Source organism: Vanacampus margaritifer, chromosome 2 (assembly GCF_051991255.1).
Source record: "Vanacampus margaritifer isolate UIUO_Vmar chromosome 2, RoL_Vmar_1.0, whole genome shotgun sequence".
NCBI classification, from domain to species: Eukaryota; Metazoa; Chordata; class Actinopteri; order Syngnathiformes; family Syngnathidae; genus Vanacampus; species Vanacampus margaritifer.
The window spans coordinates 38875439-38900826 of NC_135433.1; the positions used below are offsets into that span (position 1 = coordinate 38875439).

Genomic DNA, 25388 nt, shown 5'->3' on the forward strand with positions numbered 1-25388 from the left:
TTTTTGAATTAGAGAAAATCAAAAAGTTGAGAATGGATTTAAAATGGATTTGGTTTGTGGCACTTAGTTATATACAAAAGGGCCACCAAAATCTCAGCCTTTCAAACTAAAAAAAATGAGTGAGTGAAATTTGGTGTACAATATTCCTCTGGAATGCCTAAAGCACAAATTGAATAACTCTGGATCAGGATCTGGATCAGGATCCGGATAAGGGTTATTTTTCCAGCATATATAAATCACAAAATTTTGGAAATAATTTGGATTCAATTTGGTGATTATCATCTGTATTAGCAAACTGATCATGATCTGGAATTTCCAAATCATTATCCAGTTATGGCTACGGATACTAAGCGCCCCCTTCTGTTGGTTTTGTGCAGTGCACGTGTACCTGCGCCACAAAGTCTTTGCGGCTGCGGGTGGCGTGATGAAACCTCTTGACAAGTAGCGCGTGAAACTGCTTCAGGATCAGCTGTGCTCCTTTCACCTGCCTGGAGCCTTTGCCAGCGCTGCAGTCTGATGCGCTAGCTTGCATAGTATCGTAGCGCTCTGTAGTTGACGCACATGAGCAGCGTTAAAAACACGGAAAAACAAACATATGCGTGTGAGGTCAGGTGACGCAGTGAGAAAGCGATTTATTAGAGGAGCAAAGCTGGGAACAGCTGATGACTACAAATCGTTAGCATAAAAGTAAAAATAGAGATGCACTTTCTAAAAACTGTGTTCGGTGGAAAAAACATCAGCAAAAGCTTTATTTGTCCCATGTCTGACCTTCATCTACTCTTGCTTCATTTTTTCTCCGCCGCAACATCCATTCTTCTACAGGTAAGAAGGGACATGGGGAAGGACACAGGTGACAAAAACACATGTGACGGACGGTGGAGGGAAACACAGGAGTGTGGTGGTGAAATTTACCAGTGGGGACCGAGTTGGTCGCTAATGCCTCGCCGTCTGCTGTCACCTTTAGGAAGATCTGCAAAGATGGAGCATTCAGTCATACATTCATTGATAATAATAATAATAATTATTATTATTATTATCATTAATATTATTGTTATTATTATTATAGCAAGGGGGAAGTAAAATTTAAATTATATATTTTATTTTATTCACATAATTTGGATATTATTTACAAAAGTATATAATAATGATAAAAAAAAACTAATAATACCAAAATCAAGTAAAAGGAAATTAAATAATTATAATATCCATCAACCTAACCATTTCTTAACCGCTTGTCCTCACAAGGGTCGAGGGGGTGCTGGAGCCTATCCGAGCTGGCTTCAGGCAGTAGGCGGGGTACACCCTGAACTAATTGCCAGCCAATCGCAGTAATTCTTATTACTTATTATTATTATTATAGCAAGGGGAACTAAAATTAAAATTATACATTTTATTTTATTCATATAATTTGGATACTATTCAAAAAAGTACATAATGATAAAAAATAATAATACTAAAATCAAGTAAAAGGAAAATAAAAAAATGTATTATTATTATCATTATTATTATAGCAAGGGGGAATTAAAATTAAAATAATATATTTTATTTTATCCATATAATTTGGATACTATTCACAAAAGTATATAATAATGATTAAAAAATAATAATGCTAAAATCAAGTAAAAGGAAAATAAATAATTCTATTATTATTATTATTATTATTATAGCAAGGGGGAACTAAAATTTTAATTTAACTAAAAAAAATAGTTTTAATTAATTTTATTTCATTCACATAATTTTGATATTATTTACAAAAGTATATAATAATGATAATGATGATAATAAGTTTACAAGTCATTCTCGTTTTCCTGTTGAACATGAGACCCATCAACAGTAGGGATGTAACGATATCCAAACATCACGATACGATATTATCATGGTATGAAGCTCACGATACAATAATTATCACGATATTGTGGGGAGGTTGGCGATACAAAAAAAGGCCACAATTTTGTAAAAAATGAGCTCATACTAATAAAAGAGACAACATTGTGCTTTTGTACATTACAGCAATGCTTATAAGCAACGTACAATCTCTAATAACACTTAATATTGATGCACTTATTTGCTAATGCAAGCGCACATTGATTTCCTCCACATATTCACTCGGTTCACAAGCATATTACGTTCTCCTTTATCTGACCATCAGTGTGGATTTTAAGCATAGAAGGGCCAAAACATGCCTTGTTAAAACTAAACTGTCCTAAAAAAAAACTAACCACCAGAGGGTGCTAGAACTGCACAAATGGAAATCAACCTGACTTTTAAACAGATGTGCTGCTTTTAATATCGTGACATGACAACGACGATATATTGTGACAATTTTAATATCGCGATATCACGATATTGCCGTTATCGTTACATCCCTAGTTAACAGGCAAGCGTACCTCCTCCAGAGACGTGTCAGAGATACCGAAGCTGCTGAGGCCCATTTCGGTGAGGGTCTCCTCCAGCTCCCTGAAGAGGCTGGCGTAGGCGCGGTGCTTGAAGCCCCGACTGGGCAGCAGGAAGGTGAGCTCCTGACCGATGGCTTCCATGAGTTTGGCCTCGGGGACGTGGTGGTGGATGAGGCCGCTGATGCTGTCCAGTTCCCCTGCAGACATCAAAGATGGTATTTTTGGTTGGGAAAATGCGCATTTTGATCATTTTGTGACGTATGCACCTCACCGTCTAAGACCCGTGCGACATTCTGGCACAGGTTCTGGGACTGATCCTTGTGTCTGGTGCAAATGGAGCAGGCGCAGGAACAGTCGGAGGCACAGTCACAATCGTTCTGGAAAGAAATCATGAACACATTTAAATTATTTACAATTACCTGATGGGGAAATAGAATCGTTTTTAAGCCTGGATTTAAAAGTATTTATACTTAGCTGGCATGTTTTGAATCTTTATTTATTCATATTATTCATTCCGATAATAAAGGATGCCAGCAAATCAGCAAATTATACACAAGTACATAAAAAAATGATTTTGGTGGCTGCATTAAACATGGGTGTTTGTTGACAAGATTTTATGGTAGGCATTTAAAAGCTCACCTCCTTCTTCTTGAGGTCCTTCATGCGGCGCACCAGCGTCAGGTAGAAGCCGGCGCCGAAGCAGTTCTTGAGGAAGAGCGGCGAGCCGCAGCAGTGCAGCTGCCCCTTGGAGATGATGGCGATGCGGTCACTCAGCAGGTCGGCTTCGTCCATGTGGTGCGTGGACAGGATCACCGTGCGACCTGAACAACAACACGTTAACATATAGAGACAAGACGCTGTTAAACACAACTTGATCTGCAGGATATGTACCCGATCGATATTTCAACAGGAGGTCCCAAATGGATCTCCTGGAGTAAGGATCCACGCCGGAAGTGGGCTCGTCCAGGATGACCACCTTGGAGCCGCCAACAAACGCCATGGCAACCGACAGCTTCCTCTGCATGCCACCTGGTGGTGCAAAATGGAGACTCAGAGAGCGTTTTCTCGCTAGCACGAGAAAATAAGAAAAGCAACTGTTGGAATTTGGATGTTTCTGGGGTTGGTGAAAGATTCTGGTTGGTAACCCGGTAGGTAGTAGGTGATGTCTGGTCGGTGCTGGATTTCACTTTCCTTTATTTCTTTGATCCTTCCTCGGGTCTCCAGACAACCTCACGACTCTAGCTGGATTCTGAAGTATTCGGTTTAGGTGAACGGTATGGGATTTTTAATAGGTTTTAGGTGAATTAATGAGTATACACACGCACGCACACACTCACAAACACACACCCGCACATACACATACTCACGCGCATACAAAAAAAAGAAAGAAAAAAGAGAGAGCAATGATGATGACAAGTCGAATCGGTAAGATTACCGAATGAACAATACTGAGCTCTCTTAGAAAAAAAAAAGAAAGAATTTTTTTTTTTTTAAGAATTTAAAAAAAATAAAAATTAAAGAAAAGAAAAGCAACCGTTAACCTGAGAGGTTCTGGGCCTCTTCGTCTCGCTTGTGAGGAAGGCCCAAATCCACCAGCATGTCCTCCACCTCCTTCTCCGCCTCGGCCTGCGTGCGACCCTTCAGCAGCGAGTAGAACAGGATGTGCTCCTCCACCGTCAGACTGGAAGACAAACACGAACAATACGGAATACAAAATTTACTTTTTCTATACGGTACGGTATAGTGCTTTTTGATTGGATTATTTTATGTTTCAGAACCATCACAACGCTCAAAAAATTGATTTATTTTTGCAATTATGTTTAAATATATATTTCATATACATAGGTGTGCCAGTATGTATAAATTTTATTCTAGAGCTAATAATAATAAAAATAATAATAATAATGCATTGGATTTATATGGCGCTTTTCTATCGAATCAGATACTCAAAGACGGTCTAGGGCTGGCAAAGTTAAAGCGTTAACTAACTAATTAATCACAAAAAATTATCGCATTGTTCATGTATTAACGCAGATTAATCACACTATTAATTTCGACCGCAGATTATTACAGCGGATTGTTACGCTGAAGTTAGCACAGGTTTTGTTTTGATCATTAAACTAATAACTACATGTATTACAGTAAAGCATTTAAATAAATGTTTGCGTATGACATTTTGAATATTTGTTCATGTCAAACTATCGGGGTAATTTTTTTTCTATTTTAAATGATGCGAGTAATCAACTGATGAGAAAAAGAGGAGGATGAGCGTGTACAGTGGAGCAAAAAATGTTGAAGACGTCCTCATAACATTAAATGTTGAAAGAATTAACACATAACAGGTGCTCTTTAAATTTGGCGGGCAAAAAAATGTTGATTAAAAGCCTTTTTAATTAAGCAATTAATTGTGATTAATCAAAATCCTAAAATGTGATTAATCTGATTTAAAAGAAATTATCGTTTGACAGCTCTATTTCATTCTCAATTCATATTATTTTTTATTAATGCTTTGAATTAATCTTCTTTTTTGTTCAAAATTGGGCATTTTTATTTCAATTTCTGATAAAATTATAATGAGACTGAATACAATCAAAACTGTCTTTTTAAAACTCTTTCAATTAAAATGTATAGATTTTTTTATTTTATTTCACCTTTCATGTAATGTTTTCAGATTTTTCCAAATTACTAGTCCAAACTGGGTTTATATAATTACTGTTTTAAATGTCATTTTGGTCTTCTTCTTTTTTTCAGTTTAAATATACTGGGAGCCATTGTAAGACATTCCAAACAGATTATTTTACAATATTTTTTATTGATTTAATGTTAAAAGAATTTTATATTATTAATGTAATGTAGGCCTAATTGTGTTTATTTTTTATTTTTAACTATTGGTTGCAAGTATAATATAAGCATTTTTAACCACTGGTATTTTGAATGCATTAATATTTACAAAATATAGAGTTCAATGCAAAACAGTTTTAAAAATTTGAATATTTACATTTTTTAAACTCAAGTTTAAGTACTGTCAAAAGTAATTCATTTATTTATTATGTATTTTTAAGTGAGCATCTTGTATTGTATGTAATGGATGCACTTGGGTATACCCCAAAAAATGTCTTGTGGGCACGTGTTCTGCTTAAAAGTGGCGCAAGAGGTACTCACTGATTGAAGAGGATGTTGTATTGAGGACACATCCCCAAGGAGGACCGCACCATGTCCATGTCGGTGCGGATGTCTCTTCCATAGATGTAAGCGGAGCCGGATGTGGGCGGGAAGAGCCCGGTAAGGATGGACCTAGACAGAAGAAAGAAAGAAATCACTCCTGAATGAAACAACAAGCAACAATAATAAAAAGTACGCATGTTGTCAACTTACATGGTGGTAGTCTTCCCAGCGCCATTGTGTCCCAGGAAGGAGGTGATTTGACTCTCATAGAAGTTGAGACTGAGGCGGTCGACGGCGGGACGAGAGCCTCCCGGGAACACCTTGACCAGCTCCTGGATGCGTACCCCCAACTCCAGACTCACTGGATCAGGCTCGAACAAAAGCAAGCCTGCCAGAACAAAGCAATGAGATCTTTGTCAAATTGCAACTTAATCTTCAAAAAATAGTATTATTAAAATTGCCTCTTTTTTTTTTACATCCAATACAAAAAAAGTCATGTGAAGTGTGCAATCAAAAATGAACTTTTTAATTTGATTTATTTGGGATCTGTAGAGGGGAAACTCGAGCACAGAAGAAGTTACAGTTTCTTATATTTTAGTCCCTCTTGTGCACCAGAATCATGTTAAAAACCGAATAGCTCATTATGTTATTATTAATAATATACTTGAAGAATTAATATCATATAACAGACATTACAGATATTTCATTTGGATCTAAACTAATGCTCATTCTATGCAAGTGTAGCGCTTGTTGTATCTGACATGTAACACCTCGCATGTCCACTAGATGGTGTCCTTAGCGTTTTCTCTGCACTTCCTCACCTTCTGTCCCCCCAGGGGCCTTTTCCTCCTCCTCCTCCTCTTCCTGCAGCCGCAGCCACTCTTTCTCCTGCTCCAGGCGCTCCCGTTTGTTTTGGTGCTTGCAGGTTTTCCTACTGGCTGAGCCATTGCAGGTCTCGGCAGGTGAGCCGCCACTTTCGGGGTCCTTCTCTGCCTTGTCCGCTTCAGGAGTAACTGTGAAAGAAACAATTATTTAACAATTTAAACAATTTCCGGGGATCTTGGTGTTACGGAGGAGGATTAGGGCCAGTGAAGAGAGAAAAAAGAAAGTTTGGCAGGATTCTGACTTTATTCTCAGAATTCTCACTTTAAAGTCAGAATTCTGAGAATAAAGTCAGAATTCTGAGAATAAAGTCAGAATTCTGACTTTAATGTGTTAATTCTGAGAATAAAGTCAGAATCCTGCCAAACTTTTTTTTTCTCTCTTCACTGGCCGTATTGTGTCGTCTGTGATGTTTATTTATTCATGTTTTTTTTTTTGTTTTTTTATGCAAAACACTGCACTACAGTGCGAACCGTGAAGCTGCTCACGCGAGCACCCATAAAGAGAGTAAAAGCATGAATTACTTTTCTTGCGGCAGCACTTCACATCAGTTTTTGAAATAGACAGCAAACAAAAAAATTACTTGGTTGATTCATTTCACATTTGATGGGTAGGCAGGTACTTTAGCTTTTGCATACAAACAACAAAAAGTCACTTGTACATAATATCTTCTCATTAACATTCATTTTGTGCACTTGTGAGTTGGTAATACCTGCGTCATCCGTGGCAGCAGCTGGAGATGAAGGTTTGTGCCAGTAGGACGGCTGCAAGGGGAAGTAGAATGGCCGACCAATGCCATACTGACCTGCAGAGAGCCGGCCGTGAGAATTTACTAGCTAGTTATCTGGTTTGCTAGAAACTTAGCTAATTTATGTAGGTACTGTAATAACTATATGTACAGTAGCTAGCTATTTACTCATACCAAGACAGATAGTTACTTATTAGTTTTTAATCTACCTACTTACTTAGTTATGTAAGTGGGCCATTTTCATTTATGTACTTAGCTAATCAGTTACTTAATTAGGTTACTTGCTTATTACTTAGTTACATACTTTTTTACTTAGGCAGCTAGTGAGTTACTTGCTTAATTGGCAATTAACTTGGAGTGATTAATTGATTGAGTTAGGTAGCGAGTTACTTTCTAGGTAGCTTGTTACTTAGTTAGCTAGTTAATTACTTACTTGGTTAGCTAGGCAGCTAATTGCAATTTGCTTACTTAGCTAGTTTAGTAGCTTGCTAGCAAGCTAGTTACATACTTTGGTACGTACTGCAGTTGGTGCGATTTACTTACTTATCAAAGTATGGAGCTGGCAGTTGATCTAATGATGTACTTATGTGGCTGGTTAGTTACCTACTTAGTCAAGTAATTTTCTAGTTAACAACATACTTATTTACTTAACTAGTTAGCTAGTTACCTACTTACAGTAGTTACTGTATGTTGCTTGCCACTTACTTATTTACCTACTTACTTAATTACTGAGGTAGCTAGGTAAGTAGTTACTTACTTAGCTAGTCAAAAAAGGATTTGAGGTTTGATACTAAGGTACACATGATTGCAAAGCTCCCAACAAGGGGATAAAGTTATGAGAAAAGAAGCCATTTTAAAAGTACCTCGGTGCCAAGGCCTCACCTGGAAAGACGTTGTCCAGGTACCAGGCCAGGACGCCATAGAGTGCGGCGTCCAGCGTCATCATAAGGATTGAGGTGAGGAAGGAGTAGGTGTCCTTCTCCAGCGGACTGGTCCGGATGTTGTCCCACTGCAGGCCTATGCCCTGCTCCTCGTAGCGTGACAGGTATTCAGTCCCGAAGCCAAACGCCACCTGAGACAGCAAGCTCTGGAGAGACAATGGGCGACATCATCACGTGACCTCTCTCAAAATGTGTTTTTTGGTCTACGTACAGCGGCCATTTTCATGGTGGTGGTGAGGCGGTCCTGCCAGGCGAAGCAAAGTACGTGGGGCAGGTAGAGGGTAAAGTAGAGCACACCACTGCACGCTGCTGCCAGGTTAGCCTTGCTAAAAAAGATGCTCATGAGGAAGCACTGCATGATGGTGGCCACTGTGAATGTCAGCAGGAAGAGGTACACCAGCAACGGGTCGCTGTAGTTCAGCACCTTGCCACCCTGGAAATGGGTCATTATGGTATTAGTTATTTAGCAAGGTTGCTACCTACGTCTTTACGCTCTTAGCTATCGTGGTTAGTGAATTAGTGTTTGTGAGGTAGGTAGGCTGGCAGGCTGGTAGACACGCAGGTACATGTTTTACCTACTTTCTTAGCAGTCTTGTTAGTTATAACGTTAGTTAGCTAGTTAGATAGGTAGCTATATAGTTACTTAGTTAGCTATCTAACTTAGTTTTAAAATTATGATTGGTAATTCTGTAGTTAGTGAGTTACTTAATTTGTTAGGCAGCTAGCGAGTTACTTTCTAGTGCTTAATAGTTTTTAATTTGTTTGTTGACTTACCACAATGATGGAGGTGAGCAGCACTGTGCTGGCCGCCATGGTGACAAAACTGTCGATGAACCAGGTGCACCAGAGGACGCCGTTGGCCACGCCCATGGCCTTGAGGGTCTCCTTGAGGCGCAGCTCCTTCTCCAACACAATGCTCTTCACTGTCATGGACACTGAGTAGATCCACGCCAGCACCATGAACATCGGGAAGCAGCGGTTCAGCGTGATCATGAAGCTGATGGCCAGCCAGGGAAAGGTTACGCTTTGTTAACAATACTCTCGTAAAAAAGACAGCTAATTAACTATCTACTCACTTACTTAGTTTGCGTGCTACTAGTTCACTTACTTGATTACTGACTTAGTTAGTTAGTTAGTTAGTTAGTCAGGTAGGTAGGTAGGCAGGCAATTACTTAATTCCTTCCTTTCTTGGGTAATTAGATCGTTATGGTATTTAGGTAGTTAGTTACCAACTTAGCTACTTAGCTAGTTAACTAATGACTACTAGATAGGTCTCTTGGATAGATAGCTTACTAGTTACCTACCTATTTAGTATGGTCGCTAGCTAGCTAACTAGTTACTTACTTGCTTAGCTAGGTAGCTTAACTTAGTTAACTATGTTCTCTCTAGATATCAAACTAGCAGTGCAGACTCACAGGTCATCCACGTAGCAGGGGTAGGGCATCTGCTGCACGTAGACCCCGAGTGGCCAATCGTGGCCCGTGTGAACTTTAATGATGCCGTGTTCGATCATGTCCAGCAGGTAGGCAAACCCCCCCCAGATGTACCTCTGGTCCTCCACGGAGTCCGCCCTAGGGCCTGGGTCCCAATACCTGTAGACATAGGGAGAACACTAGCTACTGCAAACTTTTATCAGCTCTTTGGCTGTGGTGTGTTTGTTGGCTGGTTGATTAGTTTGTTTGGTGTTGGATTCATCTTTACAGTTACTAGTTACTTATTGAGCCATAATTTTTGTTATCTAGCATATATCTAAACTTACTGTAGTTAGCTAGCTAGTCACACATATAATGACTTAGACAGCAAGCAAGTTACCTTACTAGTTATGTAGCTGACTAGATATATAGTCAGTAGCAAGCAAGCATGCTAGCGTAGTTACTTACAGTCGTTAGTCTGTAAGTTACATAGCTAGCCAGTAACTTACTTAAGTACAATAAGATATTTCCCTTTTTTTTTCTTCCTTTGACTTTTCTTTGAGTTCATTTCTGTCACACTAAATGGAAGTGCCGTTGGTGTAAGCATTCACACCAAACAAAATGTCAGGATTGGTCAGAAAGGCGAGATATTAGTTTTCTCAGTCAGAAAACTCAACAGTTCCAAAATATCAGACATTTTCGAGAGATCAAAGACAAGATCGCAATCCGTAAGGCAAGGATGTCACAGTAGCAACAGAAAACCACACCTTCCATTCAGACTGTGCTGATGTTATCCCCACTAACCTGTCTTTGACCTTGTTGGTGCGCTCCACAGCGTCTATATCCATTCGGATCTTGTACTTGACGTGCAGCGGGACACTCGTGGTCCAGGGATACATGTCGGCGAAGACCACGCCAGCCCAGAACTTGTTCTCCTCCAGCAGGTACAAGGCCTGGTGAATCATTTGCGACTCGTCCGTGTAGGCCACAAACTTGTCCAGGTTGATGCACTACAGTCACGAAAGACAAGGTTGACAGCAAGCCTAGATAATGGTGCCGAGTCATATGATGCGGTTTGGGTTGCTGTAGATGATGAAAAATGAGTGGGTCCTACTGCACCAAACCGTCATGGTCAATGGAACAGTCCAAGACTTGTCAGTTCAAACCCTCATCAGCACTGTGACCTCAGCAAATTTCGTAAGACTTCAAATCAAGAATGAACTCGACAAGTGTTGTTGTGATGTTTCAGTAAGGTTTGTTGGCTGTGCTGAATTGACAAAAATCTGAATTCATTAAATTGTGAAATGCAAAATTCAATAAATAACCTAATTAATTAATTTAGTTAATTACTTTGTTTAGTGGTTAGACAGCTAGTTACAAACTTAAATACTTTATTAGCTAGTAACATTAGTGACTTTCTTGTTAGTTAGTTAGTTAGTTAGTTAGTTAGTTAGTTAGTTAGTTAGTTAGTTAGTTAGTTGGGCAAGAAGTTCAAAAGTTGTTGACTAAACAAAGTTTGAAAGCTATCAATTTCCTGCCTATTAGTTCGTTAGTTACCTTCTGAGCTACCAATCTACTACCTATCTACATACTACTTTGGTTAGCTTTTTATTAAGTTATTTAGGCTAATTACCTTATTACTTACCTAGGTAGTTAGCTAGTTGCTGACTTTGCTAGTTATTTAAAAAAAAAATAGATATCTAACAAGCAAACCAGCTATTTATTTTGTGAGTTAACTTGCAAACTAGCTCACTTAGTTAGTTGCTAGTTACCTGTAGTTAAATCTACAGAAGCCAAGTAGTCTACAAAACAATACAACAATATTTAAAAATACTAGCTATATATTTTATTTTAGTTGCATTATACCATATTTAACATTTACCCCAGAACAGTTACAATAATTATTACTAATGGAAAAATGATTAGCTATTTATCAAACAGCCCCTTGCACTTCACACACACATGTAACAGCCAGTGAAATTCCCAAGACATGCAATGAACCACGATCCTATTCCACAGTGTGTCCAATGTGACCATTCAGATGACTGTAGATGAGAAAAATCCTGTACCATCCAAATGTGACAGGATGAAAGCGCCTAATGGATACATATGTTCCACCACTTGACAGAGGGCGGGTGTGCCCTGTAGCGGTACAATGGTGGCCGACAGCTATGTCTAATTGGCTGAATAAATGTGACACATTCACATTTGTTTGTGTAGAGGATGGATGCAACCATTTGTCCCGCTTTTATTCATGTTAACGTGTGACAGCTCGTGACAGCAGGATACCCTCCAGCCTTCACCCTCCCCTGGCGGGAGATTAGTTCCTTGGCTTGATAGTTTGGTAGATAGCCTACAGTAGCTAGCTAGAGATTTACTTGGGCTAGTAGCTAGCAATTTACTTCCTGACTTAGCTATCTAGCTACCCAGGTTAGGTAGCTAGACAGAGAGTTACTTATTTACTTAGCTAATTAGTTATTTAGGTTTAGTGTTAGGCTTTGTGTTTTATTTTAAAAAAGTTTTAGTTTATTCGTTTTTTTAGATGTTACCTTTTGACGTTTTTTTAACATAAAACAAACAAACAAACATTTGTTTATTGTTACCTTATTCGTTATTTAGGTTGTCAAGTTATTTGGCTTGGTTGCTTGAGCTCAAGATGGATGGACAGACAGACAGACAGATAGTTCTTGTTGTTCTCACCTCAGCATACTGGTTGATGGTGCGTATGATTTGGTCAGTGACGTTGAAAATATTCCTCCAGTCGAAGCTTGGCATTCCTTCCTCTCGCCGTTCCTCCGGGCCACCGTAAAGGAAATTGAGAATGTCTCTGGTGGTCACGTTGGCATCCTCCAGGCTCTTGTCCACAAAGTTCATCACAGTGGGGTTTGCCAGTGTGTCCTGTGGCCATCACATGTACAAATATATGAAGCATACCTCGGTAAAAGCAAAGGATGCAAGCAGGTTGCTTATTTAGTGATAAAGTTAGATAGTTGGTTGTTTAGTTAGTTAGTTATCCTGGTAGCTAGCGATATATTTCCTGACTTAGTGACCAGCGCACTTTAGAATCAAGAACAGAGCAAGTGTTTGAATTGAATTAGCCAGATAGTTTAGGTGGCTAGACCGAGAGTTCCTTACTTATTTACTTAGATAGTTAATAAGGTAGGTAGGTAAGTAGCTACTTAGCTAGTTAGTTTGTTCATTTGTTCACTTGTTGCTAGGCACAGTTCATAGGCCTCAATTTTAAATGCCCTATGGGTCAATGAAGAATTATTGAGTTGGAATTCAGATGTTGAGTATGTTCATGGGTGAGTAATATTTGAAATCCTTGTTTTCAAGTCTTACTCTGATCATGCTCATCTGCACGCTGTCGTGGAAAAAAGCCCACAGCTGAGGCCCCACCTCTTCCCAAATCTTGCCAAAATTGTGCAGCCTCTCCAGCTCCTCAAAGGTGGTGTTGGCCTGACGCACGCACACACGCACACCCACACACACGCACGCACACACACACACACACACACAAAACAAACAGTGAGCATGATTAAAGAGTCAGAGGGAAGGGGTGTCAGGTGGGTCAGGCTGGCGGCGGGCCTTCCTTACGCTTTTTAATATCTTGCGGACGGCAGGGGAGTCAGGAGTGTATAGGATCTTTCCCATCAGCAGGGGCTTGATAGAATTCCAAACCACTTTGGTGACCGGGTTAGATTCCAGTGTCTGCATCAGGCTGTTGCAGAAGGCAGCTGCAAACATCAAAGATACAATTCAATGTAATGGCGGAGGACAAGTCAAAATCAATCAATCTGTGAGTTAATTGAATTTAGGTAAAGATTTTAGGTCTGAAATTGAATTTAGGAATAGAGGTTGGGTCTTCATTTGAATGTAGGCAGTATTTTGGGTTATTAGCTGAATTTGTCAGAGTTTGAATTCAATTTGAATTTAGGAAGATATGTTTGTTCCTAGACTGAATTTAGGAAGACAATGGTGGGTAGGTAGTAGAAATAGTTTCATACGTATGTGACCATTTGCATTGACGGATGGTGGAAGGAAATGATCGTTGAATGGAAGTGGACGTGACCCGGAGCGACTGTTATTTTACGAATTAAAAAAGTTATTATTGCCCATAGAGCCATGGAATCTACTACTTCAACCAAAATTCACCTGTCAGTTGAAGTTGCGCATTTAGTCGGGACTCATAGAGCGTGATATTTACTTAAGTTGGAGATCGCTAGTTTGAAAACCCCCCTTACCTTCTGTTGCCTGCTGTTTTCACCAAGTTAATCAAATCGCTGACTTTGCCGGAATTCACGACCTATACCATTATGTAGTCAATGCCGTCTCTCCTCCTTACTCCAGGGCTGATTTAAAAGCTTACGCTCACACTGGGTGACAATATACCTCGTAATGCAAAGGTAAACCTTGTTTTATCATGCTAACTGACTTATTTTTACATAGTCCGTTCTATATTAAAACGCTGCGATGATGTTATGTTACTAGAATGGAACAAATGACTATCGCAGTGGCAAGCTATGCAGTCATTTCATGAATCTGACTCCGGCTCCAGAGTGAAAAACTCCAAGCACAAAGACAAAATCCCACATTATTAAACAGTCAAATGCACTTAATAGTTTTGAAGAAGGTACATTTTAAAACTAAGCTGTGTGTTTGTGCAGTTGGCGTAGACGCTAACTATCTGGCTCGTTAATGTGATTTGAAACACGCAATTCGACACCTCTGTTACAATCTTTGTTAGAGTGTACATTTACTAATAAAATGTATGAACATTTATCTACTAATTACAACATTTATCTACTAACCTAGCAAAAAATTATCACTGCAAATCCGTGAATACTTTGTGGGCTGCCAGTCCTTTCTGTTGATTGCTGCCATCAATCAATGTCTTTTGTCTTCATTAGTAGGTATGCGATAAAAAGCAACATTTGGTTTACTCCTTTGTCTGTCTGTACAACTGACCGCAAAGCAAGATATGACCATTTTATAAGATCATCGATTAGATAAAGGACTTTGCACTGTATGAGATTCAATGGTTATAATACAGGCAAGTGGCTCTTTTGCCTTCTAGCGTCCCAGAGGGGGCGTTCCCATGAGGGCTGTGACGTCACGTGCAAAAGGTCAATAGGTACAGACAGGCAGGCAGCAAGTAGCAAAATAGATGTTAGTTAGTTAGTTAGTTAGTTAGTTAGTTAGTTAGTTAGTTAGTTAGTTAGTTAGTTAGTTAGTTAGTTAGTTAGTCAGATCTAGTTACTTAACTAGCCATATAGATTTTATATATAGAATTATTGGTTAGTTAGGTATCTACCCAGTTAGTACATGACTTAAACCAATATTGTTAATCTGGTGGGTATGGTACAAATCTATAGTATACATAGGAAAGTTAGTTTTAAGTTAGCTAGTTACATGTGTATTTTAATATGCAGTCAGTTATGTAAGTGGGTAAGCAGCAAAATAGTTATTTATTTATTTGTTAGTTTATTTAGTTAGTTAGTTAGTTAGTTAGTTAGTTAGTTAGTTAGTTAGAACTAGCTACTTAATTAGCCATATAGATAGTTCAATTATTGGTTAGTTAGATATCTACCCAGTTAGTACACGACTTAAACCGATATAGTTAATCTTGGTATGGTACAAACCTACAGAATACATAGGAAAGTTACTTTTAAGTTAGCTAGTTACATGTGTATTTTGCTATGCAGTCAGGTAGTCAGTTAGGTAAGTAGGTAAGCAGTACGTTAGTTAGTTAGTTAGTTAGTTAGTTAGTTAGTTAGTTAGTTAGTTAGTTAGTTAGTTAGTTAGTTAGTTAGTTATAGTTTAATTGTTCCACATAGGTGACTTATATGTTAAAGTGAATAAATAACAATGTTTGTCAGATATTTTGTTGGGAAGCTGAACTCACTGGTCGTATGGTCATACACGTATGTGTCGCGGGTGCGGCTGCCGTTGACACCCAGGAACACCTTGTAGTTGTTGTCCTCATACCAGTTGAAGGAAAGCACGCGCGCGCCGCCGCCCTCCGGGTATCCGCAGAAGAGGCTGGACATGGACGCCGTCAGCTCTGAGAAAGAGGCAGGGCCGCCAGCTCGGAAAAGAGAAGTGACTGCTTTGATGAGCGCCCCGGAGTTGTCACGCTGCATCAACTGATGGGAGTGGAAACGATGAATAAAACGTATATAGTTTGGTTTAGTTAAATATTATGAATATTATAAATAAAAACAATTCATAATAGGCAAACTAAATTAAAAATACAGTACTGTATATGCAATAATAATTGTAAAAATGATTTAAATTAAGAAAAGCAATTAAAACAACTAAAAATAGACCCAAATATAAAAATAATTTGATGTTTAATGCAAAAAATAGTAAAACATTTAGCACACCTTTATGTATCAATGTGGTATTTCTATACAGTATTTGTGGTATACATGGTATATGCAGGGCTGTAAATTACCACCGGCCAACCCGCCAAATGTGGGCTAAAATTTATTTTGGTGGGTGGTCATAAAAATGTACTAGCCAATTTGGCTGGTATTGCATGATGCATTCGCCAAATTGGCTAGTAAATTGTTATGACCACCCAAATCGTACTTAGTCTCCAAACCTTTGTCTATAGTTCCTCAAAATGATTTTGTAATATTTTTTTATGATATTTTGTTTGTTTTTTCAAACTTAAATGTATTATTTTGTAATGTTTTTCTCATTTATTTTCAGATATTTGATTACATTGCTCTTTTTCCCGTTTTGATGATGTCACCCGCTCATTCCGAAGAATACGTGAAGTCAGGCAGGAAGCGTTAAAGCTGGCCTGTCTGTCACCATGGCAACGTGCAGGTCCCACTGAGCAGGATGTGTCATCTCCGTGGAATGTTATCCCACCCACTCACAATTCTTTCTCACTCATCTGGCCTAAGGTGATGAGGATGATGATGACTCCTGCCACTCCCACCTCCTCCAACTCTACCCCCTCCAATGTCCACCCCTCCCTTGGGACGCACGGTGAACGTGCTGAATCACACACGCACACACACGGAATTGCTTGGAATGATCCACAATGTGATAACATGAAATGCAGTCAAAAATGTCATTATCGGTAAACCTTTTTGATTTGACACTCTCAAAGAGGGTATTACTCTTAATGTAAAAATATTTTTTATTTTCAGATTCAAGATTAGTTTATTGATCCCTAAAAGGACAATTGCCCCAGTCACAACAAGGTCCGCCCCTTGAAAGAGGGGCACATTATGAACTTTGAAAAAACTAAGCACGTAAAGCTACATAATAAAAGACATAACACAACTATTAGTGCTTCTATTTTGTATGTATCATGAAAAGCAATAATGATTTGTTATAAAATTATTTACAATTATTATTTAAATGAATTTGTAACCAAGTTCAGATCGAGTTAAAATACAGCCTCTCGCATATAAAACAATTTAATATTATATATGAAATAAACACCAAAACCAAATTATCCTGAGCTTAAAACTGACTTTGAAGGGAAATAAATCCGGTTTACCATCTCAAAAACTGTAGACATTGCGATGCAAGCAAGCAAAGGCATGCGCTCCTTGGCGGAGGTAATAAAAGGACCACATTGACCCTAATGATACAGGAGGAGTGAAGAGGCTAAAAATAGCCTGCAGGACCTCAGGAGTGGGTGGATGATTGGATTGGGCGCGGTGGGATCTTAAAGGAAGCCACAGCGGTGCATTGTGGGATACCTCACCTCTCGGATCTTCTCTGATGTCGCCCTGAGGACGCGACCCCACCGCCTCAGGTCCACCCCGTCGGAGGCGCTGTCCATGACGCGCGGCAACTGAAGGGAGAGGATATGTTGATTCATCAACTATTTTGTTCAAGGGAAGCGGGCCGAGGTGATGTTGGGAAAGCGCCGAGACAAACACGTAACGTCCTTCCTGGGCCTGGCGCATTCCTTACAAACAAATCGGGGGCGGGGGTGGTAGGAGGAGGAAGGGGAAGTGAGGCTGACGAGGGATTGTTGGAGGAGGAAAGTTGTAACGAGGCGCGCCGGGGTCAGCGTGCTTCATAATTCTCTGTAAAAGCTGACCTTCAATTTGATTAGGAAAATATGTAGAGTGGAGTCATGCTCAGAAGTTTATATGACAAGCTTGTTATTTCCTTTATTGCTATGTTTTGTTTAGTGAAGTAGCAATCATTTCAAAAGCAAAAAAGGATTCGATTCTGAGCATGGTGTACAACTACGTTAATCTGTCAGCCAAGACAGGACGTCGCGGGTCACGCCTTAGCGCGTGTGGGCGGGGCCCAGTGTAAGCCCATTAAGGAAACAGGGGCAAGACGGATAAAGCCTGAGTCACCCGCTGAGCACTTCTACCCACTTTATGAGGTACACTAAATGGGGACGCGCACGACGCGCACGACGCGCACGACGCGACTCTCACCAGTCGGAAGATCTTGAAGAAGTCCACGTTGGCGTAGAGCGCGTCCTCGATCTTCTGCAGCCGCGGCTGGCTGAGGGCGCACATGGCGTTGCGCACGCCGTGGAGGCCGCGGCGGCTCGGGAAGATGATGAAGCGCTCCAGCAGCGCCTGGCTGCACGCGATGTCCTTCAGCTGGAGGTCCGGGATGCCTGACGCAAACTGCCGACAAACAAAATAAACATGAAAAATATATCAAATCAAATAAAGAAGAAATAAAATAACATTTAAAAAAATTAAATGTCACCTTTATTCCTCTCATCTGATCATTATACGCCGCAAATTATATCTGCTACGACCCAATGGTTAGCATTAGCAATAGCATTAGCAACACCCAAGCCTCAAGTCACCTGTTCTATTCGTATCTGAGCGTTGGTCAGCTGGTAGACAACAGATTCGGGGAGCTCGGCGTCTCGCAGCAAGAACGCTGTCAGAACCTCGTCGTCCTTCAGGATGTCCTCGATCTTCAGACCGTGACCTGAACGCAAAAACAACGAGCACTGCGCTGAGACACGCGTTATTTTGATTTCTAATCATTGTTTGTTTCCTTGAAGCTGTCAAAAAAGGACTTTGAAATTAATTTATGTCTATTTGTGCTATTGTTGGTTCTACTTCCTGTTTTGTTCCTTTGATAGGATTTTACGTCAGAGCAGGTACCAACCAAATTTTTGTTTGGATCTTCTGTGACTGATGTCATGCATTTGTGTACATCAATTTGTGCTTTTATTTTGGTAGATTTTGAGTTCCTGTTTTTGTTCCCTTGATACGACTCTCAACAGGAGCGTTTTTTGTAAACAAAAGATTTTGATTGGAATCTTCTTTTACTGGTGGGGCGCATTTTTGTACATTTGTTTATGTTATTCCTGGTTTTATTTTGGTAGGATTCTACTTCCTGCTGTGTTCCCTTGGCAAGACTTAAAGCAAAAACAAAAACGTTTTAATCTTATGATAGTAGTAGTGTTGCACATTTGAGCCCACACTCTAAACACACTTGGGTGAAAAATAGACCGATCTTCTACTTGGGTCTATTTGACACGATTCTATGTTAAGAAATGGGTCTTTTAGTGTAAAAGAACTCATAAATATTGGTAAGATCCTTTCCTTGGGTCAAAAAATTGGGTCATTTTGTATATTACAACCAATAAATCCAGTCAATTCGACCAATAAAGTGGGTCGGTCCATTTTTTTTTTATCCATAATTGGGTTACTTTTGACCCAACGGTTTTTAGAGTGCATTTGTTTGATTTTTGTGTACTTTTATTTATTTATTTGTTTTTTGTTTGTAGAAAGTTCCCACTTCCTGTCTTGTCCACGTTCTTGTGTGATCGATGAGTCTCACCCAGACCCATTTTTAAGCAACTTTTTGTGAACAAAGAACTTTGATTTTGACCGGTGTCATGTGTTTGTGATTGTCCGTGGTTTTATTTTGGTAGGTTCATACTTCCTCTTTTTGTTCCCATGCCGTTGATAGGACTCAAAGCCAGAGCCAGTATTGACCAACGCTCTGTAACCGACTTTGATTTAGATTTTATCCAACCAATGTACTGCATTTCAGTCCATATGTTTGTGCTATTAATGTTTTTATTTTGGTTGTTTTCTACTTCCTGTTTCTGTTCACTCACTATGACTTTTAGCTGGAGCTAGTACTGTATTGACCAACATTTTTTGATCTTCTGTGACTAATGCAGCATATTTGAGTCCAACTGTGGTTTTATTTTGGTAGGTTTCTACTTCCTGTTTTTGTTCCAATGCACTTGATAGGACTATAAACCAGTAACTTTGTAAAAAAAAAAAAAAAAAGAAGAAGGAGAGGGATTTGATTTGGATCTGAGTGTTTGAGGGTGTGTATGGGGTGGATAGCTGTCACCCGATCTCCATCGTACCTGACATGACGGCCGGATTGTTGCGTAGCGTGTCCATGAAGTCGGAGAATGTGGACACCTCCTGCCACAGACGTCCCAGCTGGTGCACCTCCGCGTCGCTGAACATCTCCAAGATGTCCGTGTAGAAGCGGGACAATCTGAAGCAGCAACAACAAAGAAAAGACGATTGGGCAAGCCTGGCCTAAAGTGATAATTAAGAATGAAGTCAGTCACTCACACTGAATTGTTGTAGTTGGAGACGAACCCCGGAAACTCTCCTCTGGTGGGGTGTCTGAAGCAGGGGTTGTTGGCATTGCAGAAGATGCCCTGGATCCAAGGAAGGACGCCCGCAGACGGCATGGCCTTGTTGGGGAAATGACCTGGAACCAGCATGTGGGAAGAATGACATAGATAGCTATGCTAAACTAGCAAGGATTAGCACAACAGTGTCACATCATATGACATGTTGTCACTCTGCAATGGCGTGTGGTCCATGTTTACCTCAGTCCAAGTAAGACGCTAATGTCTCTTTTGAACCATATAGCTAACCGAAACAGCAGCACCTTATCAACTATGTAATCTGACTTTTTTCACTCCAAATTAATGGTCTTTGGTTGTCGGAATTTTACAGTTTCTTTTCTCCAGCATATTCAAGTGTAGAGTTTTGTTGTATTAATATACTGTCTAAGTAAACTTGCTGTTGTTTTATTTCATCACTTTTGCTTTGCTTTTGATGCCTTTCTTCACCAATTGGCTGGGAACCATCCGATGCTTCTTCCGGTGAGACGTGTGGAATCATTTTTGGCTCAATTTACTAAATGTGATTCCAGACCACATCAACAGAATATGATTTGATTCAAGTGATTCAAGTCATATTTTTCATGAAAAAAAGAATGCATTTTTTTTTGTGGGTAAAAAGTCCAAATATTTCAGGGATGAAAAAAGCAGAAGTTTTTTTTTCCTGAATACCTTCACATTAACATACTAAGAACATTTAGTATTTCTACATAAAAGTGTATTTATTTATTTTTTTAGATAAATGTTATTTTTTTCTAGATACAAAGTTGTATTTTTATTTTGAGAAAAGGGTATAATATTAAAAAAAAGTTTTAAAAAAAAGGAAGCATTTTTCTAGATTAAGATATTTGAAATAGATAAAAATTGCTATATTTTTTTATATGTACAGTTTTGGAATATGGCAAAATGTCAAGACTTTTATTTTTTAACAGTACAGTGGATCCCACTATTCATCATGATGATAGTGACCAAGCCCAACCGCGAATGCCATACAGCCTTGAATAATTAACACTCGCTTTTAATTGCCATGAGAAAAAAAAAATGGGGCGGTTTCCCCTCAAAAGCTGTTCCCTTGTCGCTTAATGTCACTCCTCGTTCTTTGGTGGATTCCCAACATGGCCACAAAAGATGCCGAGATATTGTCAACTACCAATCAGAGGAAAGTATATTTGTACGTCCATTCACATGCTAGCCTAATTAACCAACTAAAAAACCTTGAAATAATATTCCAAGATAGTACCATGTCAAATGATCTTGCAAACCCAACGAAAGACCATCAAAGATCATAAAAAAAATGTTTTTTAAACAATTGTGCAAAGGGATATTTAACAAGTTAATATCTCAGATCAATTGTAATCTGTTGATGTAAAAACTCATTTGCTAACCAAAACGACAGCACCTACCAAAGCACCTAAAGTAAGTGCTGATGTATGCTTGTTTAGCACTCCAGGAGACTTTGACTAACTCCGCAATATTGTTATTCATGTTTTTGTTCCCCATTTTCTCTAAAACAGTACTTACCGTTTCATTTAGAACCCGCGTTATACCACTAATGTTTATAACTATTGAATCAATGCCTCCCCCCATCTGCAGTCGCATGCTCTTACATTCATGTTGCTGGTAGAGCGGGTTGGCCTTCCTCAGCCACACCAGACCGATGAACAGCAACACGGGCCACAAGAGCTCCACCAGGAAGCGAATCTGCAACAAACGAGCTCATTAGAATCAGAAAGACTTTGAAACAGGAGCTAAAGAGCTCAACATGGACCGTTTTTGATGTTACCTTCTGCCTTTTCCGCAGGGTCCAGTTCTTCCAGAGCAACAGGCGGATTTGAGAGCCCGTCTTCATGGCTCCCCCTCAGATGGGGTCATGTGACTTTGCAAAACCTAAGGAAACAAGTTGGCAGGCTCCGTTTTGAATGCCTCGGACCAAAATCTTCCCTTTCGTCGTAAAACATCAACAAAACAAGACACACAAAACCTGAAATAAACGATTATTTTTATTCATACAGTACTGTATATGCTATCATCCAGATGAGGTCGAGATACTGAATACGTGCTGGGCCCATTTGCTAACCAAAACAGCAGCACCTACAGACACGCGTAAATTCAAGTGTGGTAATAATGTGGCGTATAGTCAATGTTTCTGTTGTAATATGTAATCACTTTTTCATTGCCATTGTTGCCTTTCTGAGTTTGATTGGTTGGGAAAGATCACATGGTTCTTCTAGTGATCCGTGCAGTCCGTGTTGGCTAAAGTCAGCAAATGTGGTTCAAGGAACCCCAACAGAACATGAACATATAATCAAGTCATATTTGCCAAGAAAAAAAAAAGATTATTTTCTTTTTTTTAATGTCCAAATATCGGTGCAGGTCAAATTTTTTTTAGCAAAATAAGTTGTATTGTCTGAGAGAAAAAAAGTCTTAACGTTACCAGAAAATGTTGTATTTTATCTAGATAATTGTTTTATTTTTTGGTTGGGGGGGCATTACAAGGTTGTATTTTTTATTTCAAGAAATAAATTTATAATTTTTCTAGATTGCAAGGTTGTAGTTTTTTAGATTTCTTCTTCATAAATGTTTAATTTATTCTAAATTTAAACTATTGGCATGTTTTATATTTTTTTTCTACACAGGAAAGGTGCAATTGTGAATTCAGCATGACTAACTTATTTCTTCTAGATAGAGTTGTAATTTTCTTGATAAAATGTTGCATTATATAATGAGGAAATTACAGGTTGGAATATTACTAAGTCATATTTTTCTAGACAAAAACAAACAAAAATAAATAAAAATTGAGAACCGCGTATCATTTTAGGTTAAAGGTAATTGGCGAGGGAAAATGATTTTTCTAGAATAAAAGTTGTACTTCCTAAATTAAGGGTTATATTAACATAAAGAAAAGTCTTTCCTCAAACATGACAAAAAGTCCACAATTGTCTAGTTACAAATTAATTTTAAAAGCCTTTTAAATAAGAAAGGTGTACTTTTCTCAAAAAGACTATTGCAAAGTTGTATTTTCTAGATAATTTAAAAAAATGAGTTAACAAAAGTGTATGTTTCTTGCTAAAAGTAATTTGTGAGTAAGATTTTGATAGCTAGTTTTATTAAATTTTTCCACATGACCAGTAATAATATTGCGATAAAAGTCTTCTTTTTCTAGAAAAAAAAAGTATGGCAAATGTGTTTTTTTATAGCTAAAAATGTGTGTATTACTAAGTCATATTTTTCTAGACAAGACAAAAATGTTTCTAGATAAAAGCTCATTTATTAGATAGGCTGTGTTTTTTTCTAGTCAAGAAAGTGGAAAAAAATCTAGATAAAAGCCCAAAGTTACAAGAAAAAGCTAGATTTTCTATGTGCATATTTTTTTCTTGATTAAAAAAAGCCGTACTTTCCATTCTGAATTAAAAAAAAAGATATTTTGCCCCAGATTAGAAAATCATGTTTTCCCAGATACTAAATGGTACTTTAATTGTCGTAATATATTCCGAGTCGTTCTAATATTCCGAGCACACAATCAAGCCGGAGAGTTTGCTCAGAGAGAAGTTACAGTGGCGGCGGGCTGCCTTCTGCATCCGCCCAATCGGTTGTGATTGAGAGACAACTACAGGACAGAGCAACACGAAATGATGTTTTGGTTTTGGCCAAGCGAACACAACATGGTGGATGTAGCGTGAGTGAAGGTTTAAATGCAGACCTCAGAACAATAACATGAATGCAACGTTATAAAAACGTGTAAATCCCGGCCAGGTAAAACGCTGATGACAAGGGTACATGAGGAGTAATTTGTTTGGACAAGATTATGATGTCATGCAGAGGGCGCAGGTGGGAGAAAATGAGCAACTGTCAAAAAAGTGTGGATGAAAATGATGATGCTGGAAGGCAAAAATGCTGGCACACCTTACAAGGAAAAAATACCAGTTCCAGGGTCATATATTGGCAGAACATAAATTTAGAAACATTTTATTAGAATTAAAAAAAACATTTTTTGGGGAGAAAGTTGTAGTAATACATGAAATTGTAAGAGAATTGAGTTGTTTATTTTCGGGCAGAATTAGAAAGTTGTATATTTTGACAATGAAAAAATGTTGGACAAGTATAAAGTATCATATTTCCTTAAAATAATATTTTATGAAAATTTAGTTGTACTGTTTTCTAGAATTTTTTTAAAAATAAATTTAAAAAATAAAGTCAGAATATTACCTAAGAGAAGTCATATTTTTTTAAAGAAAAAAAATCTAGATTGGAGTCATTTGTAATTAGCCTACAAAAAAAAAGTTTGTGATAAGTCAGAATGTCATGAGTATAACAAACGGTGGGGGCCTTTGCATTAAAAAAGTCATCCATTTTGAAGTTGTACCTTCGCAAGGAAAAAGTTAGGAATTCTAAAAAGAAAGTTCTTTTTTGTCAAGAAAAAAGTGTGGAAACTCAAGAGTAAAGTAATATTTTTCTTTCTCGAAAAATGTCAAATTCTCATCATAAAGAATTTCTTTTAGCTCAAAAATTGTTTTTGTTGTTGTGATAACTGTTTCTCAAGACAAAAAAATCACAATATTAGGAGACTGAATTCCACTACACAAACATTGAAAGCAAATAAAAGTGTATATCAACACACGTGAATCACATATGTTGCACGCAGTTTTTCTTTTCCAGAGGGACCCAAATAAGCAGTAGCACCGCCATTCTCCGTATTTCGCATTCTTACACAGAGCCTGACTCTCCACTATGACACGTGACAATCCAAATAAAACTGTGTGTTTGAATCTTACCTGAGAGGGGGCAGCGTGTCCAAGGTCCACCGCATGTAGACCACCAGGCTACAGCAACAAGGTATATACGATGCTGCGAACACACGCACGACGGTCGGACAGAGGGACGGACGGACGCCTCTTTGCTCAGCAGTGACGGCCACAGAAACAGCAACACTCCTAATCTGATTGCTCTAATCTCCCGGCTCAGCTCTGGACCGCCGCACAAAAAAAAAGAAAAGGGAAAAAAAGACAACAGTCATCATCCACTTTGAAGGCCAACTAAGAGAGGGGAGGGAGAGAGCGCAAGTGCAAATGTTTTTCATCCTTCAATTTACTTCTACATTTCTCAACCATTCCAACTTCAACATGTTCCAAAAGTTTATACGTTATCGGGCTATTCTTTTTCTCATTTCAAACATCCTGTTTCCCCCAAATTCTACATGTTTTTAATCCCCAAATTCCCCATTCA

At 38.7% G+C, this 25388-nt stretch overlaps 1 protein-coding gene across 3 annotated transcripts in view; it reads right to left on the minus strand.

Annotated features, from left to right (window-relative positions):
* abca4b (ATP-binding cassette, sub-family A (ABC1), member 4b) overlaps window positions 1-25117 on the minus strand; it is a 36659-nt gene extending 11542 nt beyond the window's left edge. Inside the window, exons 1-29 of one of the 3 annotated variants that reach the window (XM_077556438.1) lie at window positions 24938-25106; window positions 21949-22052; window positions 21773-21866; window positions 20107-20248; window positions 19890-20026; window positions 18357-18484; window positions 17971-18168; window positions 17277-17366; window positions 15450-15690; window positions 13142-13281; window positions 12887-13003; window positions 12245-12442; window positions 10349-10554; window positions 9548-9724; window positions 8907-9129; window positions 8344-8565; window positions 8074-8278; window positions 7156-7248; window positions 6383-6574; window positions 5772-5949; window positions 5559-5690; window positions 3938-4077; window positions 3288-3425; window positions 3036-3217; window positions 2668-2773; window positions 2388-2593; window positions 913-970; window positions 769-816; window positions 389-546 (exon numbers count right to left, since the gene is read on the minus strand). In XM_077556438.1, coding sequence (XP_077412564.1) covers window positions 389-546; window positions 769-816; window positions 913-970; window positions 2388-2593; window positions 2668-2773; window positions 3036-3217; window positions 3288-3425; window positions 3938-4077; window positions 5559-5690; window positions 5772-5949; window positions 6383-6574; window positions 7156-7248; window positions 8074-8278; window positions 8344-8565; window positions 8907-9129; window positions 9548-9724; window positions 10349-10554; window positions 12245-12442; window positions 12887-13003; window positions 13142-13281; window positions 15450-15690; window positions 17277-17366; window positions 17971-18168; window positions 18357-18484; window positions 19890-20026; window positions 20107-20248; window positions 21773-21866; window positions 21949-22014 — 4215 coding nt within the window. In that variant the 5' untranslated portion in view covers window positions 22015-22052; window positions 24938-25106. Of the gene's footprint in view, window positions 1-388; window positions 547-768; window positions 817-912; window positions 971-2387; window positions 2594-2667; window positions 2774-3035; window positions 3218-3287; window positions 3426-3937; window positions 4078-5558; window positions 5691-5771; window positions 5950-6382; window positions 6575-7155; window positions 7249-8073; window positions 8279-8343; window positions 8566-8906; window positions 9130-9547; window positions 9725-10348; window positions 10555-12244; window positions 12443-12886; window positions 13004-13141; window positions 13282-15449; window positions 15691-17276; window positions 17367-17970; window positions 18169-18356; window positions 18485-19889; window positions 20027-20106; window positions 20249-21772; window positions 21867-21948; window positions 22053-24937 lie in introns of all 3 variants that reach the window. The other 2 variants (XM_077556440.1, XM_077556439.1) reach the window with 2 other exon arrangements.
* Window positions 25118-25388: the final 271 nt, after the last annotated feature.